Consider the following 25,045-nt stretch of genomic DNA (forward strand, 5'->3'; position numbering starts at 1 on the left):
AATATACCCTTGCATTTTCAAAATATACCGTAACAAATAACCGTTTAACAATCATATTCCTCGACTTCGTTGTTCTATTTGATTTTACTAGCTGGTTAGAAGTCTCAGGACTAGGCGTATAATTTGATCCGATTTATCAATCAATTCTCCATAAGATTGGCTAGTTTTTACGACTTCCTTTCCCTGGAATGTTTCCAACTTAAGTTTAAAACTAAAAAGGTCAACCAACAAAATTAGCATAAAACGTTACGTGAGTGGGAATAATATCTTACGTTTTGACAATTTGTTGCTTGTCAACTAATATGTATAGTATAGTATGGACATGTTTATACCCTATTTCCATTTTGTATTCCAATTGTATTATTTAATATTATATTTTATATAACATTTTGAGTATTAAGTATTATATTATAAGGGACCTGCCTCTACCCCATCTAATACCTCAAAATTTATCGGGTCCCTAGTTTTGATTAATTGGCCCTTTTATGGTCTGTATACATATATCGGCACCCGTTAAAAAAACAGTTCAAATTTGTTGTATGTATAATTATCTTTACTCTTCAACTTACCACACCATGTGCGCCGCAGCAAATGCTTTCAACTTCATTCCTTCTCCACCTGGTGTCGTTAGGGTACAAAACATTGATCTTGATCTTGGCGCCTTTTTGGGTATGTGTTTTTGGCGAATACCAAATTTAAATACAAGAAATACGTATTTTAAAAATATGTTGCCGACGGTAAAATACGTCAGTGGGGATGTTGCGAGAGAGAAATGTCCCTCAAGTGAGAGAGAAAAAACCTGAAAATCCTCAAGGGAAATTTGAAAAAAAGTTTCGATACCCTATTTTGTTGAATATACATGAAATGGTGATACCCATTAAAAACGACGTGGAACGCAGAAAAATACGAGTAATCGCAAAACACTTGTCGCTGCTTCGCCAACAGGTGGCGTGATTCGCGGGCTCTTATCGATAGCTAAGGCGACATATCGATACAGTTTGTAGTGCAGCAGAACAACAAAATGACTGAAAGAATAAATTAATAAACAATTCTAACCAGTGGGTTTGCGCAAGTTTTCAAGACTTCAACAACACTCGATAATTCTCGGCCAGCTCTAGCTCAAAAAATGCGTTCGTCTTCGGTATTTTTTAGCGTTGTTTATTAAGGAAAAAGCGTGACAACCCTAGAGCCTTCTCCTCGCATTTTAATTAAATATGTGTTAAATTGCAATTAAACTACGTAAATGCTGCATGCTTCATTGGGAAACGTGTGCGCCGCGTCATTGCGTGTTCGTCGTGTTTGTGCGTTCTACGGCTGAGCCCCCAAATGTTGGCCCCCACAAAAAATGGGTGCGCGCGGGAGTATGTGCGTGTGTGTGTGAGTGAATATGAAAAACGGAGGCAGAGACAGAGGTCAAAAGTGCACGTTGGCCAAACAGAAAGCTCCTTGTACCCAAAACAAAAACGCAATGCACCATTTATGGGGCAAGGTCGAATCGAATGGATCAAATCGATCTAAAAATTAAAGTCTGATAATCGATTTGTGAGAGGTATAAATAGAGGAGGAGGAATGAGAAAACAATTCTATTATGGTTATCTGTATTAGTGCTCTGGACGACGCTGGCGCCCACAAATATGCTGCCAGCCTGCTCTCGCTCACTCGTTCTCTCGCTGGCAGCACATTCCTATGCTGATAAGACGCGTGTGGAAACGAGAGGGAAGCGCGTCAGCTGTTCAATGTTTTGATTGTGTGCAATCGCACAGGTTTCCAGAAGCAGCTTCAAACGGTTCTTTCTGGCTGCGCTGGCGATGCCGCGATCAGTTCCGTTCGTGAAATGGAAAAGCCCCCATTGCTCCAGCAAGAGCTCCACACACGATTCATTTGTTAAAATTCGTTGGGCGCGTGCTGACGAGAGACGGGAGACTTATATTCTGCGGAGAAGCACAAGCAGCAGCAGCAGTAGACAGAAGTAATTGAGAATTTTCATTATCGGCAATTGCCGCGCGGTGGCTACTGACGTTCGTGCTACCCCCCTCCACTTCGATTGCTTTATAGTGAGTGTGTGTGCGTGTGTTCGTGTGTATATGATTATTGTTATTATTGTGTTTTGTGACGCATATAACGGCAAAAAGCGGGGCGTGTTTACCATTAGAACGTGTGCAAAAGAGATGCACAGAGAAAAACAGTGATAGGAGTGTGAAAGCGAGAAAGAAGACCAGTAAGCAGTGTTGGCAGTACGAAAGGAAGCTGTGTAGAAAGAGAAGCTAACAAGTGTTTACGATACAAGCAGTGGTAGGAGATTGAAAACGCAAGCAGTGTGAAAATTAAGACACCGAATGGGAATAATTAGTTAAAATAATTGAAAAAAGAGTAACTAAAAATAAGAGCAAAGGGAATAAACGTAAACAGTGTTAAATATTCCATCTGTTAGAAAAAGTGTTAAAGTGCCAATCAAATACACGCTTAAAAATAGCAAACAAATCGAAGGCTTAATCAGAATTTCTTAATAAACCAAAAAAAAGAGCGTTAATTAGCCGTAAAAACAATACCTAAGAAATATAAATAAAAGTGCTAATAAACAAATGAAAATGCGCAGAAATTATTATTAATATAAACTCAAATAAATAAGCAACTATGTATCCTAATCCCATCTCTGACCATCTCTTAAACCATTTATAGAGCTATGGAAAATACCCAAAACTACGAGCGACAACCGTTAATTGCTATGAGAAACATTAAAAAACGATTAAGTGTGCCCAAACTCAAGCAATAGAGAGAGAGAGAGGGTTATTTCCCCAGAACACACGTTCCACAATTGATCAAAGTTGGGACCAGGACACAGGTTCCACATTCAGCAAACCAACAGTGCATCCCGTTCCACAACAAACTCTAGAAACAGTTAAAGAGAAAGGCTATACCAAACCCTCCTCCTGCCCTTTTTGCTGAAGATGATGCTAAATAAATACGAGAGCTATCAACGCACAAACCAAATGTTTCCCCATCAGCAGCAGCATCAGCTGCAACAGCAACAGATGCAGCAACAACAGATGCAGCAACAGCAGCAGCAACAGTTGCTTCTGCAACAACAGCAGCAGCAGCAACAGTCGCTGTTTCCACACCCACAATATGGACCAGGACCCTCTGGATGCTCACCAACGTCGGCGGATCTAACGGCGGCGGCCATACTGAAAGCCGAACGGGAATCGATCCACTCGGGCCAGTTTATGGTCTCACACTTTGAGGCCGAGGAGGCTCAAGATGATCTCGAAGACGATGGCGAGGTAAAGATGCTGGATCCCGAGGATCCCAGCTTGGATAAGCCCGGCTCACCGGCCAACACCTGTCGCGATGTGCAGCTGTACGTGCCGCAGACAGTGGGCCATCACTTCAATCGCATGGACGACGAGTGCGATGAGAACAGCATGAGCATGATCACCTCTCATCTGGAGATCGAAACTTCACTCACCAAGCTCTTCAAGTGCATGAATCTGGCCTACAGGTGAGTCCAGTCCAGTCCCCTTCCTTTACACCACCAACGACACGTGCCACGGGCATACAAAAAAGCCACGAAAAAGCGAAATATAGTTTCCCGCTCTGCTTCGTTTCACGCGTTTGCCGCGTGATAACAAAATTGGCCAAAAAAAAAACCACAAACAAAATTGAGCTTGGACAGCTCTCTGGTCGCGTAATCGCGGGACAACAACGCTGCCACGGTGGACTGCTGCTCGGGTTTCTTTTGGACCCAAACTTCGCCTTAATCGCGTTTGGCCGTCGATCCGCCGTCTGCCCAGGTTCGAGGTACTCCCATTTCTGCAAACGTCAACGCAATAATTGCTAAAATACGAGTAATATCACAATAATACGATATCAAAAGTGATACGTCGTACCACAAAGTAACAACAGAAACAGAAGAAATCGCACCAGCTATTAATCGAGTCGCAGTCAATGTACTCTTGCCACATAGTCACAACGAATTCGTGGTTGAAACTCCCATGAATGAAAGAAATTGCAATAAATAACTCAAATTTATGAATTTTTAAAATAAACTTGATGGAAAAATACCTTTGAAGACAGTTTCATTATGGAAATCCTTGAGAAACTCCTCGCCAAAAAAGGTTCCTAAATGACTTCACTTAGAAATCTATTAAAATTGAATTGGTTATCTGTAGACTTTCTCCCGCCATAGTGTATCCGTTTCGAATGGGTATAGAATTTCTATGTCTGGCGTTAGTAAATCCTCCCGTATCATTTTTGAAATTCCAGCGTCCAGGGTACACCGTAAAATATTTCTGGTCTCAATTAGGCCTTTAGTCATCATCATACATCGTACATTCCATCGTCTGTTTGATCTATATTTAACCCCATGTCCCGTTCCGCCACTATCCCATATTTTAGGTTACTTTGGCATTTTGTTTGTTTTTTTTTTGTCTGGCTTTTGGCAGTATTGGCGAGTATTTTATTGGGCCTACGTCTCGTTATCAGCCAGATAGTAGGAATATTGCGTTATAGAGGGTTCTGTCTTATCAGCAGCGTCCCAGCATTTGCACAGGACTTCTATTCTGCTTTACTTTTGTTTTATTTTCGAAACAAACTGCGCTGTGGGGTAATACATTATATAGTGCGCAAAACTTATTACGTGGGTTGAGAGTATAGTTATTCGCGGAAAACATAGGGGAACGGGCCTCCCCAATATGATAGATTAGCCAACTGCTATTCGTAGGAATCCCGGATTAGGTGTCTAAAAGTGCAGCAGATTAGAAGAATCGCAGAAAGACTTAATTAGTGTTATGGTAGTGGCCCAAAGCATTCCACATTATAACCGCTAAATGCTTCAATTAAATGTTCGCTTGCAACAGGTTCATGCCCACTAAATGGGGAAGCACGCCAAGTAGCACCAACTTGTGGTTCGGTTCGACTTCGGGAATAACTCTAAATATACAAACAAATATCTTACTATAATAGTTGTTCTACGAGGTATCTGTGGGCGAATTTTATGACTAGGGGTATCACAAAAACGAGTTCGACATGAGGAATGGAAGAGATTGACTCATAATTTTAAGGGGGAACATGGGATGCTCTTTTTTTCTGATAGAATATTAAAAACACACAAAAATATTATAATCATGAATGAATTTATGAAAGAGGAATACCCTAAAATATTCGAAATATACATTTAAAATGTTCTATTAGATCCACCAAACTTTAGCAAATGTTAGCCCTCACCCTGTTTTTTTTTTACTGGCTTGAAAACTCGTTTGGTTTTTCGATCCAGACACAACAAAATTTACAATTCCATCAACCCAAAAGTTAAGTACCAAAAAAAAAAACGTTCAAAGATTTATGCTTTAAAGAGCGGCAGGCTGAACAAGAGGGAATCAAATCATTTGGCTCATCTTTTGGGTTGATGACGCAGCACAGACATTGGCATGGAATTTCCCTCATCACAAAAACTGGATGTGTGCCAATGTTTAATGTTATATCATGCGTACACTCGCACAACGTAGAACAGGAAGCAACGTCATTAGATACTGTCGATAGATACAGATACTCGTATTATCAGATAGAGTGGAGTGGTGTGTCCCCGCCTACCCTATGGGGGGCGGTGGTTTGAATGCAACAAATGTCGGTGGGGTAGAGAACCACTGCAGCTGATGTTTGTTTAATAATTCCTACTGAATGAATGAATCAGCAGCAGCAATAACACTAATAAACAACCACCATTCGCATATGTCGCATTGATTAGAAGGGTTGTTTATTACAACAATTGATATCGATGTGTATCCATTCATTGTTTTTTTCTCTAGCTAAAACCAAGGACTTTGGGGGTAATACTTGATTAGAGAAGTGGGATTTATGATACTTTTTCGCAGGAACCCGCATTATCTGTATGCGGAATTATATACATCGACAGATTTCCTATAGATTACAGCTCTCTAGGGGTTAGGGGTTGTATCTATCTATAAACTGAAATCTTTTTATTTCTATATAATTATAAACAAATCGACTTTTGTATTGTAAACTGATTACTCGCTCAGTTATTAAGGACAGAAAGGATGAATCAAACCCAGATCGAACCCTTGGCGCATGAGTAATTTAATCCACTTTTGGATTGGTTTTACCCCACAATTTTCTAGTGCCCTTATCTATTTTGATTATTGTCATTGGCTATCAACAATTGTTACTCACTTTCCTTAAGAGTTTTACTAATCATTTTATTCGCCTTTTTTCAGTCAAAAACTCACTTCCCCCAAATGGAATCACTTCAAGGGTGTGCGACTCCGTTGGAAGGACAAAATTCGTCTAAACAACGTCATCTGGCGCTGCTGGCATATGCAATGTGAGTTCTATATTTAGATTGAAATATTCTTAAGTTGCGAAATATTTTTGTGTTGCGGAACGAATTTGTGTGGGCTTTTGCGGGTAGAAATGGCGAAAAATAAACCCATCAATATTAAACAATTTTATTTCAAAAGGGGAATGATGCGAAATGGTTTAATGGGGAATTCAGCTAAATTCATCATGAATTACCCTTTTACCGCTTTTCCATAAAATTTAATTTTACATGATTTATTTCAACATATCTGATCAGTAATTCATATCATTGTCATATTAGGAAATTCAAGAACATATGTAACCTTATAATCAAGAGCTAGCACCCATCTCCAACCCATTACATTTTGGTTCCTATCTACTATACTGCTCTTGAGATAGTACGCGTGGAAAAGTTTTCCTTATAGTTTATTGGTTAGTGGCCGCCCTCCCCTTTGACCGCAGTCGGCATTGGTAAAATTTTCCAAAATAATTCTAAACCAATTTAATGTTTGTTTCCTTGAGAACGGCGACGCATGCCAAATGTTACAACGGTAACAAAACAAACCAAATAAAAACAAAAACAAAGCAGTTGAGGGCGAATGAAGCAGGGCAATCTAATCAAAGAGCGAGAAGAGAAGAGTCTAAGAGAGTGAAGCTTTCAAAGCACAAAAAAAAATATTGCTCTCTCTCTCGTTCCAGATCGCAAAACAGAGAGGGCGATGGATGCCAGACAGGGAGGGAGGGATATGGCAGATGAATTACTGTATTTTGTTGTTTTTGTTGTTGGTTGCTGTCTGGAGTGTAGAGTTGTCAACTGGTTTAGGGCAGTGGGATTCTACCCAGACCCAGACACAGACCCAGACATCACCATTTATTGTCCGTACTTGTAGTTAGGTTGCCAGGCGGGCGACCGCCCGACCGCCTTTGCGTTATCAGGGCCTTGGTCCCGTTATCAAAGTCTGGTCTCTCTTCCACGATTCCAGCCGCTGTTGTTTTTGTTGTCATTTCATTTAAATTCTGGTCGTATTTGGGCGCCCTGCTTGATTTGGATCAGCAAAAAAACATATGATTCCCGCGCTGATGTCTGGAGCTCACACACTCTGGTCTGGCAATACTTTTCAAGTTTTTCCCGCTCTAGTCAGTCAGCCAGTCAGTCTGAAGTGTGGCGCAGACGGCGCTGCCAACGCTGCCGCCCCAGCCCCGAGAGAGCTCTCAAGTGTCTCATTGATTAGCACCTCTATTGTTCACACACATTTCCAACAAACAAACCAAGAAACATTCCCCAAGCTGATATATCAGTATCAGAAGTGACAAAGTTCTCAAAAACCAGAGCAAAATCATTTTGATTTGATTTTCGAAAATTTTCCGTTACATCATTGGTCTAAAGTGCGAGTGAGAGGTGGACAGCGCCGTTTTACAACAAACAATTGAGGAGAGGGCGTCCGATTATCTCTATCGTCGAACCCCAGATGTAGACGACAACGGAACGACAGCAAAAGTGACAGCGACAGCAACGACAAAGGCAAATGGAAAATTTTATGTTTATTTATAAGAAACAACAACCTACAACAGTCCCGCAACAGATATCATTTAGTACTTGATTCTATATAATTGCCAACCTATAATCTGTATGTTTTATAGCACTAGGAATACCCTGTTTAGGGGGTTCCAACGCATTTTCGGTGGCGTACTTTTAAAGTCCCAAGAAAATGCTCCGGGAACTTTTATATTCTCTATTTTTCTTTAAGATTATCCACAGTTCTGGGAGATTTTAGAACAAAAAGTCTTTGACTTCTTTACAAGTCTGTCGAATATATAGATTATAATTATATACTCATCCTTGATCACTAGTTTCTATCAGTTATTCATTGCTTTATCTTCAATTTCACCTTAAGATCATTTCCAACCTTTCATTGAATTACGTGACAAATCGTGACTATACCTTTTATGAATATATTTTAAGTGACTTGTCAGCAGATCTCCTCTTAATTTGCAACCTTCTTAAAAGATTCTGATAGCCAAAAAAATTAATCTTTTTCCCTAATTTTTGTGTGACTTTCATATCTGTTGCTTCTCATATCAAATGAATCTTGAACTCAGATACGTCAAAGAACTCTAGACATAACATTAGGAAATACCACTATCTGTTGTGGAAAACTTTTTGCGTTTTATAGGGTATGTGTTCACCGAGATCTAAAAATAAATATATACATAAAATGTCATCACAATGGTTTGCTTGGCTTAAAAGAATAAAGACAAAATGCGTAAATGTTATTTACTTTACTATATTTACGGATTATAATTATTTCTGAGTTGGGTTTAATTACATATTCTCATCCCCTATATCCGATTGTCGAACTCTCTGTCTCGTTATTATGGAAAAGTATTTTCAGTCATGCTCTTTGCATCTTTGCTACTAGAAATGTGACTGAATCTCTGTCGCTGACTGTAACTCCGTCTCTAACTGTATCTTGTTGATTTAACTTAGAGAATTATATAGATTTAATTGCTGTGTGTTCTGTTGTGAAATGTTTAGATACGTCACATCCCTCCCACCTCCAAAAATACAGAAACAAAACCTCTATCACAAAACCGCACACACGTGTTGGTGGCACTTTTCTGTCATCATCACCGGGGGGAACATGCGCTATCTCTCTGTAGATTCTTATCAATTTTTTTGTTGCATTTCTATTTAATTTCTTTTTTTCCCTTACTAAACTGTGTTTTTTTTCTTATCTTTTTTGCAGTCATTCAAAAGCGCAGAACACCGGTGTGTCAATTCGCATCGCCGCTGGACGTTGACATACACAGTAATCCTCAAGTAAGTAATTGTCATAGTAACATCAGTGGACAGGTGGGGAGTGGATGTCAATTGTGTCCACAAAATACGTTTGGGGGAATGTGTGCAGAGTATCAGGTAATCGATAAGCTAAATTGGCAGCAGGATAAAAATACTGATTTCAACTATACAGAGAGAAATGGTTCAAAATGCTCACGAACTTTGGAATGTGAAAAGTGGTTTATTGCATAAATTAAGTGCTGTTTTATAGGCACATAAACACCTAATATGTTTTCCAAAAAAAAACCAGTCCTTCTGCCATGCCTTCTACACAAACTAGCATGAAGTCTTATTTTCCGTGTAAAATAGAGTGAAGGTAGTAGAACTTATATTTATGTGCAATTAATACACATTCAAGTTATCCCATTTCCTTTTCGCATCAAAAACTTCTTAATTACTTACACAATTGTTCTGTCCCGATGTGCACTGACGCATGACGCGTTGTAAAGTAAAGTAAATTTGAAAGATGTTTCCGGTTGCTCTATTGCTCCTTATCAAAATATACTCTAAACACTCTTAATGGCTTAGATCACCAGCTGTTTCTGTATTACTTATTCCCCTTTTTCTAGCGCCTACTGACCAAAAGTCAAACATTTGCATTAGCTTGAAACCGCTTCCTTTGAGTATACAATACTTATAGAAGTAGAAGTAAAAGTGCGACGATCAAGTTAGCACATACGCAAACAAATTAGCTACAAAACAAGAACAAATCTCGCAACCAATAAGCAATAATTTGTTGAGTTGAGTACAGCAAAAGTTGCCAAAACGATAAGTGATAAGAGATTGTGCTCGTACATTCGGGGGGTACTTAAATGAATCGAGCCTATAAATAAAATGGCCTGCCCCGACGATAGGTTAACGATAGCTAAAAATACATCTGCGATTCCGTGCCGCAGCGCCATTCTTATCACGTGCTGCTGTAGAGAGGGTCCCGCGGGATGTACGCTGGTAGGATGACAGACCGCTGACATTGGGGTCCCATGTCCCAGTCATATCTCTCAGGCCATATCTCTCTCCCAGTCAATGGCGCACGACAATCTTACGACGATCACGCATCGAGCGAGTGATGTCTTCCCTATCCCATCATCGCTGGGGGTGGCTTCAGGTGGTCACTGGAGTGCCTGGCGATAACTACATGAGGAGATCCCAATATCAGAAATCACCATCCGTAGTCGTGTGCCGAACTAACTCCGTCCCAATTTGGGGGGGGGGGGGTATTTATGGCTGATTTGGAGTGCTAGGAATTTTCAATTTATGATGGTTATCATTTCAGAGAAGCGATCAATTACGATTTATTATTTGAGACGCGGGATGCACGAATGAGTGATCAAAAATTACCTTCCTCATGTATAGACAAAGTGCACTCCATGCAGCAGAGTATCTATTTCCTTGTAATAAATGGCTGTCCCCTGTCACAGGGGCTTGTGTGTCCCCTTACAACCGTGTGTCTGTAGTATCTGCTAATTAGCTTATCAACACAAGCGTTTCTCTGTTTCGTTGTCGAGTGGGCTACTGCACTCAAAAGCACCTGAGTGGGTTGCTTCATACAGCGTGAGAGAGGGGCAAAGCCTCGCCGTACACACCCATTTTATAGTAATAATAATTCCCATTGCTGTGATTTCGCGCTTGCTGTCGGTGTGTACTTGATACTTGATGATGTTGAACAACATCCAACTGCCTCCTTGTATACCTTCCGCTGTCTCTGGCTCTGCCTCTTGGGCTATGTACTTTCTTATCGCAAAGAACTCTTTGGGCGTGACTTTACCATGTACCTGTAGCCGCAGTAAAAGGTTTATCTTATCTGCGCTTTACAAGCTGTTTTCATTTGGCCAAGTTAGCGAAAAGTTAACAACAACAGTGAGCTCTATGGCGCAGAGTATCTTGAGATATTGCTCTATGCAGGACTAGGCTTATTTGTTGTTGAATTTCTTTCAAACAAATCAGGTCCACACCGCTGAGAGGAGCAGAGTCAGTAATTATAATCGAAATCAGAAGAGGAAACGGCATCGGGAAACATTTGAAATGTGCAAGGTATGTGGGGATTTATTACCTCTCTCTCTCTGTGAGTAGACACGCTCGTAGGCAGATTAGCTTTAATCGCAATTAAGTTTATGTGTATGTATGTGTATGTATAATATTTACTTGTGATTAAATAATTAACAACACACATCTGTCTCTCTATATGTACCCCGAAAAAAACAACAGACCGTTGTGCTTGAAGGCAAATACTGGAAACGTCATTCAGCTGTTATCAAAGCTGAATACAGAAAATGGCGCAAAAACTATAGATCTAAAGCAACGGGATGCTTAACCTATGATTCGGTAAGTTATCAAAATTTATTGATGGATTTTGTAGAGTTTTCCATTTCCTTGAACTGCACCAGTATGACCATGTACGTGAAGATAGCCGTAAAGAGCTGTAAACAATGTGGGAAATTGTGTATTCAGTTCTGGGAAAATATTTTATAATTCCTAGGGGGAGAATTACCTTGAACAAAGTGCTCTTATCTAGCGCAAAGAATCCATAGGCTGTTAGAATGGGCTGCTGTCGTAGGTTCTTGAGTAAAAACTTTTCAATCTACGAACGGAGAATGAAGGAATAAAAGTGTACGTTGGAAATTGAGAGCGTTGCTCGTTGTTCTCTTACCATTCGATCCAATCCTGTGCCAGTTCTTGGCACCTTTGCCAATATCTTTGCCGTTTTGTTTGCCTGAAAGAAACAACATGGAAAATATATTACATTTCATGGCAAGTCCATCAGAACTGCTTTAGTTTTAAAATCTCACTTCCACTGTTATGCCATTTGTGCGCAACATTAGCACTAACATTATCATCCAGGGTACATCCCAGAAAATTGATGTCAAAGATATCAGAATATATTGTTTTGGGCCATATTTGCCCTCCAGTACAGTGCTTATAAGGTAAAATGGACCCGAGGGTGAGATGAGCAGCACCAGCGCCACAATGGGCAGCATGAGCAGACCGAAGCATTCGTTGAGTTCTCCCTCGCACAATGCCAGAATCTCCTGTCTGCAATTTAGCGAAGGAATCTGCTGTCTGCTACGGTACGAAGGAAGCTCCTTTCTGCCACATGGAACAACAGATGTCACATCAAAGGACATTCCATGGTACAACTCCGCATTGTAGTGCGTCAGACCTGCTGCCATGATCTGCTTGAGGCTCACAAAAAACACGAGCAGCAAACAGAGAACCAGGAAGGCATACGTGTAGACCACAACACTCAATACGAGAGCAATTGAATCCGTTCCGGTACGGCTATAACCATTGATGTAATTCCCAAAGCTGATGACTGACAGAGCGGCGTAGAGGATAAAGTTGTTGAGAAACTGCCGATCCGCACTGCCGATCACACATTTCCTATTGATTGTCAGGAGGTACTGCACCAACGCCATATGCCGATGACGCCTGAGATAGAGGCACACATAGAGCAGCCACAGGACTAAGCAGGAGCTGCGAAAGATGACCGTCTCGTAAAAGTTGCCCGTGCGATTGTAAATCTTTAAGTGAAATCGTTGGGGCTGCACATGCGCATAGGTAAAGGCACCCGTTGTGGCCGAGAGAATCACTACAGCATAGACCAGAGCATAGCGTTCCCGTTCGGGTGTGGCTTGGAGCAGACATTGTTCCGTCTCGAATTGCCAGCACATCATGCCGAGGGAATTCAGGACACGGAGATACAGTCGCAGGTCCCGGCACACGGACATGTCGCAACAAACTAAAGTTAATCAACGAAATGGATACGCCATTTCAATGTTGTTTCTACCCACAACAAATGTCAATACAATTTGATATTAGCTAATTAGTTAGATACAAGCTTGCACTCCTCTTTATGGAGGGGGACTCACCTCCCTTTGTACATTTGTGATGCCCATCGTGAACACCAGCAGTGCCACCCAAGGCATACTCCAGAATGTGCTGGTCAACAGCATGAGAGCAAAGCGCCAAGGCTGAGGGAAGCGGCCCTCGAAGAGCGTTGAAATCAGATAGAAAGGACCCGATGGTGTTGTCACCAGCACATATCCGGTTATGGGCAGCAGGAGGAGACCAAAGCAGTCATTGATGTCCTCTTGACAGAGCCATAATATCTGATTATAATCACGAAACACCTCATAGAACTCTCGGCAGTCGCGTGACAGCCCACGACACTCGAGCCACTTTTGATTGTAGCACCTTAAACTGGAGAGGAGTATCCCCTGAAAGCAGAAAAACAGCACCACCAGCTGTCCCATGAGCATGTAGGAAAATCCATACTGGAATAGATAGATGGGAATGATGATCGGTCGGACTTGGGCCCGAATGTAGCCGTGCAAATAGTTGATCATGCAGAGCACAAAGAGCGTCACATGAATGCCGTACAAGAGACCAAACTTTGTGGCCGATTGGGGATCCCTGGAGACACGATGAAGCCTTAACATTGTTTCCAAAAGACGTGCATAACGGCAACGTCTCACGTAGAGCATTGTGTAGATGAGAATTGTCGTCACATTACACGTTCGGATGTTGATCAGAGCATAGCAGTTTCCCGTCGAATTGTAGTTGATCATGAAAAAGTGTTCCGGCATGTAGGTGCTGTAGGTTTGAATGCTTAGGAGGATGCACAGTACACTCCATAGATAGAAACGTGCCGCACGCTCCTCCGCATGCGTCGCAGAGACAACACCTTTGTCGTGGTCGGTGCGGAATCTGAAGACTCCTAGGAGTCGAAGGGTACGCAGCTGAATCCGCAGGTCCCCGAACGAGTGCAACATCATGGAAGTGTGGCAATCAACTGGAAAAAAGGAGTCACTGAAGAAGGAACGTTACTGCTTTCAGTGACTAAGTAACCCCAGGGATTGAGTGAATAATGAATGGCGATTGAAATGCACTCACTCAGGCTTGAACCTTGAAAGGAAACCTCTTGGGGGCAATGTTTGTTTAGTTTCGAATCACTGGATTGAATGTTTATATTATCAATTAAATTAATTAGTCACCTCTTTGCGAACCAAATCAGTGCGCAATGTCGTCAGGATGGCCATTACAATGGGTAGATTCCACAGGAGTGTTACTGCCAGAGGATACAACAGATGATCCATGCCCAGCATTCTCGCATCGACCTCAAAGACAATTGTTACCATGAAGAAGGGTGAAGCTGGTGCAGAGAACAGCAGGAATGCCATAATTATCCCTAGGACAAGTCCAAAGTCAGAGTTCAAACGATAATGGCAGACCCACAGAAGGCGACTTCGCTGCATCAAACGGAGGCGACACATGGTCGTGGATTGCGATGCACACAAATGCACGGCAGCCGTCAGGTCTTGATTGTAGAGCAGCACCAGGCTGGCAAGGATCTGCACCAGACACTTGTAGAACACGATAACCAATCCGGTCAGCAGATAGCTGTAGGTCAGGAAAAAGAACAGCAGAAACGAGTGCAACGCATCGATGTCCGTGTAAATCATTGCCATCCCCTGCAGCGTGCCCGTGAGCAGCACCTGGCTCACGTACAGCATGAACAAGCGCAGGAACTGTTTGGCATGGCAGTTCTTCAGATGCACACGATTATGGTGGAGCAGCAGTGATACCAGCGACAGGAAGCTGCGACGTCGTAGATAGAAATAGAGATGGAGCAGCGACACCATCACGCAGCCGAATGCATAGTTGAATAAATAATAGATATTCCCCACAGCACTGTGCATGGGTAGTCCGTGCACTCCAGGTTTGGCAATTAAATGAACAAGGGCCGTCAGAGCAATGCATTGCGAGGACACGAGTCCTGCCAGTGACCGGGTTTCATCAGAACGCGAGGCATGCGTTCTCCCTGACCCGTGGTGGGGTTCATGGGTGATGCAGAGCAGACCGAGCCACTTGAGAGTGAATAAGTACACGCGCAACTCGGCACCGTAGGACATGACGGTACATCACAAACTGAAATTCCTGCATTGACACAAAGGAATCCCAGTAAATAATCAATAAGGAGATGGATCTAGATATGGTTCGGGGATAGGGCTGCCCATTAGTTTTGTGAAGCATTCAGTGTCGGTACACTGTTTGTCCTGTGAATAATCAGGGAATAGGAGAGAGAAGTTCCATAGCAAAGCAGAAAAGGGACCGAGGGGTGCTGCTGCATGACGCTCAGTAAGAAACATACCTGTAGAGCCACGCGATTGCTCATGAAACTGGCGCCACAGGTCATCAATGTGGGCGTCAGCCACACAAGATAGCCGACTATCCGCACAAATGTAGATCTAATGGACGGCATCACCATGGCCAGATAGATGACACCAGTAACATCGAGCGAGGCAAACATCCAGGAGAGCCAGGCGATGAAGCCATACACCAGACTAATCTCCACGTTGCACAGCAGCACCAGGCGATCGTGCATGTCCAGGCAGCCGCGAAGTCGCAGGAGATTTGTGGCGCTCAGCTTGGGTTCCTTCAGCTGTGTGACTATGAGGGAAATCTGCGATTGATTGGCGAGCAGGAGATGCCGCAGCAGATGCACCATGCAGCAGTAGGTGCCCATTGTGAAGCTGGTGACCAAATAGCGGATGGGAAATCCGAGGGCTGTGATGACAAACATGCGCGTGGCATCCGACAGCCACTCAAATAAGCAAATCTTCACAAAGTTGTACAGATACAGCATATTGGAGATGATGATAATCCAGAGGAGTCGCTGGGGCAGCCGGAACTGCACACGTTGCAGGTGCTTCCTGCGATAGAACTCCAGCTGCCGGACGATGCGTAGATGTGGCGCCTGCAGCCATATTAGCCAGGCATTCTGCACCAGCAGCATGCCCAGGGCCAAGAGCATCACCAGACGATCAAAGTGGTTGCCGGTCTTGGTCATTTCATCCCTGAAGGCATAGTTCCAGTATAGTACCATTATGGCAATGCATGCTATGAGATAAGCCTGCACGGCTAAGTGCACCACATAGCAGAAGAGGCTGCGACGCAGCCGATACCTTTCCTTGGAGATGTTGTAGTCGATGCAGAAGATGCCCAAATAGCGACAAATTCTATAATACACACAGAGTTGCACAGGCGCAGGGTTCTCCATGACGAAGGAGGACCAAGTAAAGACTGAATCAAGTCTAAGGCGTGAACAAACCAGAGACTGACAAACCAGAACTAACATTAGCCAAATGATGTTTTCTTTTGGACTGTTTTGATTTCCGTAAACTAAACGCAAAAGGACTCACCTGACTGGACACATCGTTAATCATCAATGGAAGGATGAGGTAGATGAGCATTGGCGTTATCCAACAGAAAATTCGTGTCATCTCCTCCACCGAACGAAAGCCCTCCAAGGTGCTCACGTAGAATATCAAAACGCATTCCATGACTTGATACAAAAAGAGAAACAACAAAACGCCGCCATAGACCTGCACAAAGTCACTTTCGGACAGCATTAAGATCTCATCGTGAAGCCTCAAGCTTTGTGCGATTGCATCCAGAGAGATGGTCGATGTTTCCAACAGTGTAACACGTAGAAGTTCCGCTTGGACAGAGAGGAATCGCTGCAGAACACACACCATGCTGCTGTACAAAGTGAATTGGAAATTGGCACAGAGAAGACGCAGGCCAAATGCCAGTAGAGTCAGGATGTGGGAGAGCTGCATGCCGGAGAGCCACAAGTGCGCGCCAAATGTGCCAATCATGAAGGCATACCAAAGGCACAGCGCCAGCCACACGCGGTACAACCATCGTGGCTGCCACAAGTCGAGTGTGTCCACTTGAAGCTTCCTCATCAGTTTTGAGAGTTGCCACAGTAGATTCACTTGGGCCTGCTGGTGCACACGGAACCACAGATTGGCCAGCAGTTGGGTAATCGAAACAGTTAGTATCACGGCGTGATCATAGATATTTCCCGTCAACGATTCCGTTTCTATATAGTAAAAGGACTCTCCCAATGCTGCCACGAAGGCAGACACAAAAATCGCTGCCACAAAGAGCTGCAACACATGGGAACAGCAGGTGGCACGAATGGTGTATCTCTGTTGGTGTTTGGAATAAGCCAAGTCTGAGAGTCCCAAATAACGTTGATAGTGCAGAAACTTGAGGACTTTCATTGTGTTTTAGGCTTCGGTTGAAGCGAAAGACTGAAAATTCCATGCTGCACGTTTAGCAATTGAAAATTCCTCACTGAATGTCGGAGGAACCAAACAGAAAAGTGGCGATGCATCGCACAACAGAATGGCAATTACTTAATGTAGCAGTGTTTGTATTTATCATTTCTCATTAATGAAAGAGTTTTGGTTGTCCAATCGAAGAATGGGCATCGCTAGAGGGAGAGTGTGCATGAAGGACTCACCTGGTTGCTCACGTCGTTGACCATCAATGGCAGAATGAGGTATAGTAGAATTGGAGAAAGCCAGCCGCTCATGGTCAACATCACCTCGAGGTAAAACGTGCCCTCCAAAGTGCTCACATAGAATATCAAAACACATTGCATCACTTGATAGAGAAAGAGAAAGAGCAGCACTCCGCCGTAGACTTGCACCAGCTCTTTTTGACACAGCATCAGGATCTCATCGTGAATGCGCAAACTGCGGCCAACTGCCTCCAAAGAGATTGGAGATGCAGCCAACAGAATCTTCAGTCCTTCCGCCTGAACAGAGAGGAGTCTCTGCAGGACACAGACCATGCCGCTGTAGCAAGTAAATTGGAAATTGGCCGACATGATGCGTAGGCAAAAGCCCAGCAGGGTCAAGGCATGGCTGAGTTTCGGTGTTGTGAGCCAAAAGCTGGCCGCATAATCACCAACCATGTAGCCATAGAAGAACCAAGTGGCGACCCACAGGCGAAACATCCAACGGGGCGAGGAGAGCGCTTCAGTGTCCACCTGCAGCTGCTCCTTGACTCTGGACAGACGCTGGAGTAGCGCCACTTGGGTCTGCTGCTGCGAACGGAACCACAGATTGGCCAGCAGCTGCGTCACGGAGGCAGTCATCATCACGGCATTATCGAATATATTGCCCGTCGACGATTTCGTCTCGATGTAGTACAAGGGCTCCGATAGAGCTGCCACCAGGGCGGAAAAAAACGTGCCTGCTACCAACAACTGTATGCCATAGGAGCACCAAGTAGCATTCAGCCAATAGCCGCGCCCCGTCTCGGAATAGTCGAGGTCTGTCAGCCCCAAGTAGCGTTGATAGTGCAGGAAAGTCAGCAGGAGCTTCTGCTCCATTTTGGACGCGTGTTTTAGGCCCTAATTCAAACATAGAACTAAACAACTGCCCGGGTATGACGACATGGCATGGCTTCATTGATGGGAATATTGATTCCAATTAAATAAAAACCAAGAGGTTCCCATCAGCCATCCACATTTGGGGGTTAAGGCTTGGGTTAATGAGACTTGTTCGTAATCTTTTATCACAATATGTGGGGCAAGTCGAATCAAATGTAGTTCCAGTTGAATATCTATAGGAATTACTCAGTGTTTTGATTGCTAAATGAATTATAAACGCACTTCACAGAACTTTTAGAACGTTTATCGACAGGCTTGAAATGTGGCAAAAGTCGTATAAATCTTTGACTAAGCATTTCCATCAAGTATGAAAAGAATATTTGACATTTGGCAATACTAATAACATACAAAATCTGATGGCTCGATGGGTTTATATCTCAGGTCAACGAACAAATTGTATTAGTTGATCGGTTAAGGTTAGAGCTTACTCACCTCTTCGTTTAATTTGTTGTACCAAAAAGGCATCGATGCATAAAACACAATAAACAATATGCAATTCACATAGATCACAAATGTGCAGCCACGAATTTCATTTGTCCAGAGATCAAACAACAGCAGACTACCCTCAAGGATGTCGTAGATTGTGTACAGACAAAAGGGTACCCCGTACACGACACTTAGATCGCGTTCGCACAGCAGCAAGATGTCGTCATGGAGCTTCAGATGATGGGAAACTGTTCTCCTGAGGCACTTGTTGTTTTGTTTGGGGAGTGCCTTTGCCAACTCTCCACGACTGCAGCTCAAAATACGAAACATTCGATAGACGAGCGCCAAATAGAAGGTTTTCACAAAGTTGCAAATCACTTTATAGATGAAATATGTGGCCAGGTGGAGAAGGGCGTTTAGTTCCACCACCTGAAACCACAGTATTTGTAGATAGAGGCTGGGCAGCACGCAAAACATGCAGACAATTAGCCAGGATATGGGCAGCCATGAGGGGAGGAGCGGCGAACAGGTGTGGAGAGCCCTGGACAGCCGTTGTACCTCCATTAGGTGGCTCATTTGAGTGTCCTGCATCACAATCATCCACAGGAACTGCAGCAGCAGCGTGACAGGCTCTGCCAGTTCCAGGAGACCCGTGACATACTCATCAGTAAGGCTATAAGTGCTGGAACCTTTGTTATGCCAATCGGCAAACACACTGGAAATGTTCCAGATGAGCAAACCCTGGATCAGGCAGCGAATCACACGGAAAGTCAAGCTGTTGCTGGCTCTAAAGTTTCCCAGTCGCTTGTCCCAGCGGAGATTTGTGAGCCCCATAAAGCGCAGAATGTCCACAAGGTCCTGCAGCTTCATCTGCATTGCGAAGCACCCGACAATCGACTGGACAGCAATTGAAATTGACGCCAAAAGGCTCGGATAGATAGGAGATCTTTTGGGGCGAGGGTTGAGGGAAACTATAGATAAACGCTTGAACTTGAACGCATGAAATTAAATGAAAGGAAAGGTCGTTTTGTACTCACCTCCACCTGCAAGCTACTGCTCCATGAGGGCATTGCAGCGTAAAACATTGTTGGAAATATAAACAACATGAAAGCACCAATTTCCCACAGCTCATACAACTGTAGGGAGAACATGTAGCCCATGGAGGCCATACTCAAGACGGTGTAGAGCATCTGCAGGGCCAGCGATACGCCAAAGATGTAGTTCATGTCCAGCTCGCACAGCACTAGGATCTCATCGATCGCAAAGAGGCTGCGAAGGAGCTCCTTTTCATTGACAGAGCTCAATGAGCGCTCGATGCAATGGCGCTGTGCCATCAAGATCTGCTCCATTGCACAGATTATGGCCGTAAAGAAGCTGACCAGATAGTTGTAGTACATGTGCCTCAGCCAGAATGTCCCCAGTGGCATCAGATTGATCAAATCAAAGTTAGAAAATGTGTAGGCATATAAACAGCATTCTATGAAGATGCACACGCTGAAGATCAACCAGAAGCGGTGGAGCCATCGAGGCAGAGTCACCACCTTGTGGCACTCGCTGGCCATCGCCTTTAGTCGATTTAGCAGCCGCACCAAGCGATCCTCATGCAGTCGCATCCACACGAGCAGCCACGACATGGAAAGTGGTTCCAGGACTTCTGTTACATGGGCAAAGTGGTTGGCCGCACCCGTGTGAGTCACCTCGAAGTTGTGGTCCCAAAATACGATGAACACACTAAAGGTGACCACAATGAAGGCGTGCAGCAGCCAGAACAGCGAGAAAGTGATCCAATTGGGTCTCAGTTTGAAGTACTTTCCATTTCCACTGCCATTGCCATTGCCATTGTCATCAATGGTTGTTATGCCCAGGCGACGCTGATACAACAGCAAGTCGTGCAACGCGTCCCGCATGTGTGAAGTCGCACATCAGACTGACGGCAAGGTGGAGGATAATTTATAATATTAAATACCAACCCACCCCACCCCACCCCACCCCACCCCACCCCACCATATCTACCAACAATATCTGTTGAAACATCAGCTAATGGACTCTCTATCCAATATTTTTTGTAGAAGAGCGAATTGGACTTTCTGGAATGGTCACCACTGAACGATAGGAACTTGATGCCAGACGACTGGACAACGGACACCTTGTTCTCGGCCATAAATGTACCATTTCCCTTTCCAGATTCAAGAGAAATTGGTAACACACTCACACAAAAATAATGAGTAAAAGAAAGCTAATGTTTGTGTTTATGTTTTGTGCAGCACGTGGCGCAGGCATTGCGGACTTTATTCAACCCAGTTTGGGGCCATTGCAACCGAATTTAGATGACATCGACATTACCTTCTCAGGTTAGTCTCACTGCCACAAGCGCTACATTTACCCCACCTTAACCCATCTTTTATTTAGATCTGCTACCCACCACACGCTTGCCACCCGTTCCGGAGGAGGGAACCGATGCGGAGATGCTCAAGAACGATGACTATTGCTTGCCTGCGATTGTGGGTGCACCGCACACTCTTTACATTAACGACAGCATGATGGATGGCGGTGGTGGCGGCGGCGGAGGCGGTGGCAATGTCGATGCCAATATGCTGGAGCTGAATACTCCCCTCAATACGATGTCCTATAATGAGTTGGAGCAACGCTTTACGGTGGCGCGACAGGCGCAACAGCAGTCGGCCAACGACACGCAGCTAATGGGCGACAATTCGGGCTCCGTGTCGGGTCGCATGGTGCACGGTGGCAAGCACTTTGGGGTCGTCAACAGCAACAACGATGGCAACAATCGGTGCGTGATCAATGGACGTGTGGCCAAGAGCACACAGCGCCCGTTTCGCAGGGAACCGCACAACTATGACAAGGCACAGCCGACGCTCCATCAGACCACAATCTATCAGCAGATGCTGGCCGAGCAGCAGAAGAATCAGCAGCATCTGGCTGCAGGTGTTGTGTTGCAGGCGGCCACATTTCAGGCAGTGCAACAGCAGCAGCAACAACAGCAACAGCAGCAGCAGCAACAACATTTTCCCACGCAACATACAAACGCCTTCAACAATCAGAGTTTCTTGAGCAGCTACACGGACAACTACCAGCAGCAGGCGCATCAGCAGCAGCTCAGCGTCAAGGTGGAGCCCCTGCAGGCGGATGTGCTGTCACTGCTGAATGATGGCGGCGGCGGTGGTGGCTACAACTCCATCGGCTACAAGCCCTATCCGCAGTTCAAAAAGTCCGCCTCAACAGGGACATTTCTCAATGTGCCACGACTGCCACAACAGCAGCAGCAGCAACAACAACAGGGATATCTGCAGCAGGATCAGCAGCATCAGCAAATGCATCAGCAGCAGTCGCTGCCCTTGGGTCTGAGCACTCAACAGCTTATGCAGCTGACGCGTCAACAGCAGGTGAACAACAACCAACAGCAGCAGCAGTCCACTGTGGCCAGTTTGTTGCAACAACAGCACCAACAGCAGCAGCAGCAGCAGCAGCAACAACAGCAACATCAGCAGCAGCAATCTCCTTCTGTCAGCACCGCCACTTGGGTGACTCCCAACACCGTCTTGCCCACCAAGGAGATCCATCGCTCCAATAGCCTGCCATTGAATGTATCGCTAAACAAACTCCACGAAGCCCGCAGCCAGCACGCAGTCCACGAACAGCCCTTTGCCGTGCCCAAGTATCATGCAAAGGGAAAGTCCCGAGTGCGCAGCAACTCAATGCACCAGCAGTCGGTAGTAGCTGCTGCAGGAGCGGGCAGCTCGCCTGCCAGCGCCAACAGTTGCAGCAATCTGCTCGTTACACAGCAAATGCAGCAAGCCACCAGCGATCCAATGCTCAACAGCACACTGGCACAGCTCCTGACATCGAGTAAGTGTACCACTAAGAGAATGTACATAGATCCAACACCAACACCAGTTTCTAATGCTTTGTACTCACCTTTATCCTTAGATACACGCCTGCAGTCAGCGGTGGCTAATAGCTCGCAACAGTCAAGTTCTTCTTCCGGCAGTGCCATAGCCACGACCAGCAACAACAGCAACAACAGCATCAACGTGTCGCCGGCTCTTTATGCTGCCGTCTCAACGCCATTGTCAGTGCCCGTGCCAGCACAGCAACACTCACCAAAGAAGTCCGCCTCCTTGCCAATGGTCATAGCAGCACATCCCGCCCAGCATAGTCCACCGGGCGGACTCGGTAAAATGCACAGTTTTGGCGGATCCAGCAACCTGAGTGTGTCGCCGGACTCGCCGTTTCACGAGTCGCAGGGCTCACCACTCTCGCCATCTGCAAAGTATCAGCCAAGGGACACCCAGCGGCGTGCCGGTCATATACATGCAGAGCAGAAGCGACGCTACAACATCAAGAATGGCTTCGACACGCTGCATGCACTCATACCACAGCTGCAGCAGAACCCCAATGCCAAGCTGAGTAAAGCGGCCATGTTGCAGAAGGGTGCGGACCACATAAAGCAGCTGCGGCAGGAGCGCAACGTCCTCAAGGACAAGATCGAGGCGCTGCGAACGGAGAGAGATGAGCTGAACAACTCCCTAACGTAAGAAACTTTTTGTTTTGGTATTTAAAATGTTACTCTATAATCGTTTGTACTCCCCCTCCCAGGCACCTTCACTCGATTCTGCCTGCAAATGGAGCTCCGGTTACCAGGCAGGGTACAGAGCATGTACGTCAGCTGTACGAGATATATGTGCGATACAATACGATGAACGATTGGAAGTTCTGGATTGTAAGTGGCTAGCAAACCTATTGCTTTGTTTACCATTTCAAATGTTCGCTTTCCTTTTCAGTTGGGTCTCATTTTGGAGCCGCTGCTTGCCTCATACACCTCAACCGTCTCGAGTGCCAGTCTGGATGAGCTGCGTCGCACCGCCTTTCTCTGGGTGGATCAGCACTGCTCACTTATTGATCTGCGACCCGGTAAGTAGAGCAACCCCTGGCTAAAGCAATCACTTATAAATATATTCCTCTGTTAGCTGTTACGAACAAATTGAAGTACCTATCCATGCACACGGACATTGTGTCGGAGCCGCCTAGCACATTGCAGGAGGAGGTGGCAAAAGCCCTACAGAACTCAAGTGGCCAGCATCCCAATCTGCATGGCTCCTAACCGTTCCTGTTGCTGCCCGTGATATGAATTTATTTAATTCGGTCTTTTATTTTAATCAAAGAAGTTTAACAAATTGTTCGGCTGCATGAATTGTACAAAATGCGAATTAGGCAGATTTTTATACGAGAGCAGCAAATAGTGCCTACAATCTATGACTTAAGTGTAAAATAAACAAACGATTTTACAAGTTTTTGAAATGATTTGTTGATCCTTGGTGAGGGCTACACGGGTATTTTTACGATTTCAGATCGGTCAGGTAAAGGACATTTTTACAAATGCCGTCGCCGTCGCACGTCCCGATTGGCCAACACATAGCGGAGATAACAATTATTATACGAATGGAGAATATGTCCCTTTATAAGGACTCAGTGATATCGAGCACATTCTTCTGGACGAGATAGAGCGAAATTTGTATGAAAATTGTATAATTTTTGGCTCTTAAAAGGAAGAAATTCCAAAATTCCCTCAAGATCCCCGACTGTTTCTCGAACTAATCTAATTTAGTTCCAACAATAGCCGCAGTCGATCATGAGGGCGGCACCATGCAAACTCAGAAAATAGGCGCACAGCGGTGCTCCGATATTTTGCAACGGCCACTACTAGAACTAGAACTTTATTTCGAGAACTCGCCGTCCGTCAAGAGGGCTCTACTGTGCGAACATTTTGTAAAGTGGTGCCCCCATGATCACCGACGGCTACTGTCGGTACTAACTTTTGTTGACGAGAAGGGACGTGTGAGACGCTTCTTACGCGTCACAACTTTTATACCCGTCACTCAGTACCACATCTGCACCTTAGCGGTGTTTGTCAAATTTTAAATATTTTCTTCATCTGTCATCTACATCTACAACACTTCTCACGCCAACACGCTCCGTTAGCTTGCCGCCCTTCCCTAGACCCACACGCTGCAGACTCGCCGCAGAGGCAGCGCCCGCACACAAAAACAACAAATATAAGCTGAGGGACGGGGTGGGTTAAAAGTCGGCAGAGGCAAAGGCAGGGGAACGGCAGAGGCTGGGGCCGAGTGAAGCAGAAGCAGAGTGTGAATGAGAGAATTTCCACTGGAAATTAATTTCTTCATTGTGGCTATAATAATGTT

At 44.7% G+C, this 25,045-nt stretch overlaps 2 protein-coding genes across 6 annotated transcripts; one reads left to right on the plus strand and one right to left on the minus strand.

Moving 5' to 3' along the window:
• The first annotated feature begins 1,223 nt into the window (after positions 1–1,223).
• On the plus strand, positions 1,224–24,143 carry LOC117587614 (dual specificity protein kinase splA). Of its 4 annotated transcripts, none has more exons than XM_034278467.1 (12): positions 1,224–1,305; positions 2,680–3,499; positions 6,231–6,337; positions 9,060–9,133; positions 11,357–11,473; positions 20,894–21,023; positions 21,089–21,175; positions 21,234–22,691; positions 22,773–23,376; positions 23,442–23,565; positions 23,627–23,756; positions 23,813–24,143. In XM_034278467.1, the coding sequence occupies exons 2-12, from the start codon at positions 2,949–2,951 to the stop codon at positions 23,944–23,946; spliced, it is 3,516 nt and encodes a 1,171-aa protein (XP_034134358.1). In that variant the 5' UTR covers positions 1,224–1,305; positions 2,680–2,948; the 3' UTR covers positions 23,947–24,143. The 4 variants fall into 4 exon arrangements, with proteins under 4 accessions (XP_034134358.1, XP_034134357.1, XP_034134359.1 ...); XM_034278466.1 differs by lacking the exon at positions 1,224–1,305 and adding an exon at positions 1,785–2,054; XM_034278468.1 differs by lacking the exon at positions 1,224–1,305 and having other exon boundaries at positions 21,234–21,837; positions 22,096–22,691.
• Positions 11,210–12,876, minus strand: LOC117587615 (gustatory and pheromone receptor 39a). Of its 2 annotated transcripts, none has more exons than XM_034278471.1 (5): positions 12,272–12,876; positions 11,938–12,235; positions 11,799–11,861; positions 11,640–11,729; positions 11,210–11,568 (listed from the first exon to the last, which is right to left on the minus strand). In XM_034278471.1, the coding sequence occupies exons 1-5, from the start codon at positions 12,874–12,876 to the stop codon at positions 11,482–11,484; spliced, it is 1,143 nt and encodes a 380-aa protein (XP_034134362.1). In that variant the 3' UTR covers positions 11,210–11,481. The 2 variants fall into 2 exon arrangements, with proteins under 2 accessions (XP_034134362.1, XP_034134361.1); XM_034278470.1 differs by having other exon boundaries at positions 11,938–12,204; positions 12,262–12,876.
• Positions 24,144–25,045: the final 902 nt, after the last annotated feature.

The sequence above is a fragment of the Drosophila guanche genome, unplaced genomic scaffold (genome assembly GCF_900245975.1).
Source record: "Drosophila guanche unplaced genomic scaffold, DGUA_6, whole genome shotgun sequence".
Classification (NCBI taxonomy): Eukaryota; Metazoa; Arthropoda; class Insecta; order Diptera; family Drosophilidae; genus Drosophila; species Drosophila guanche.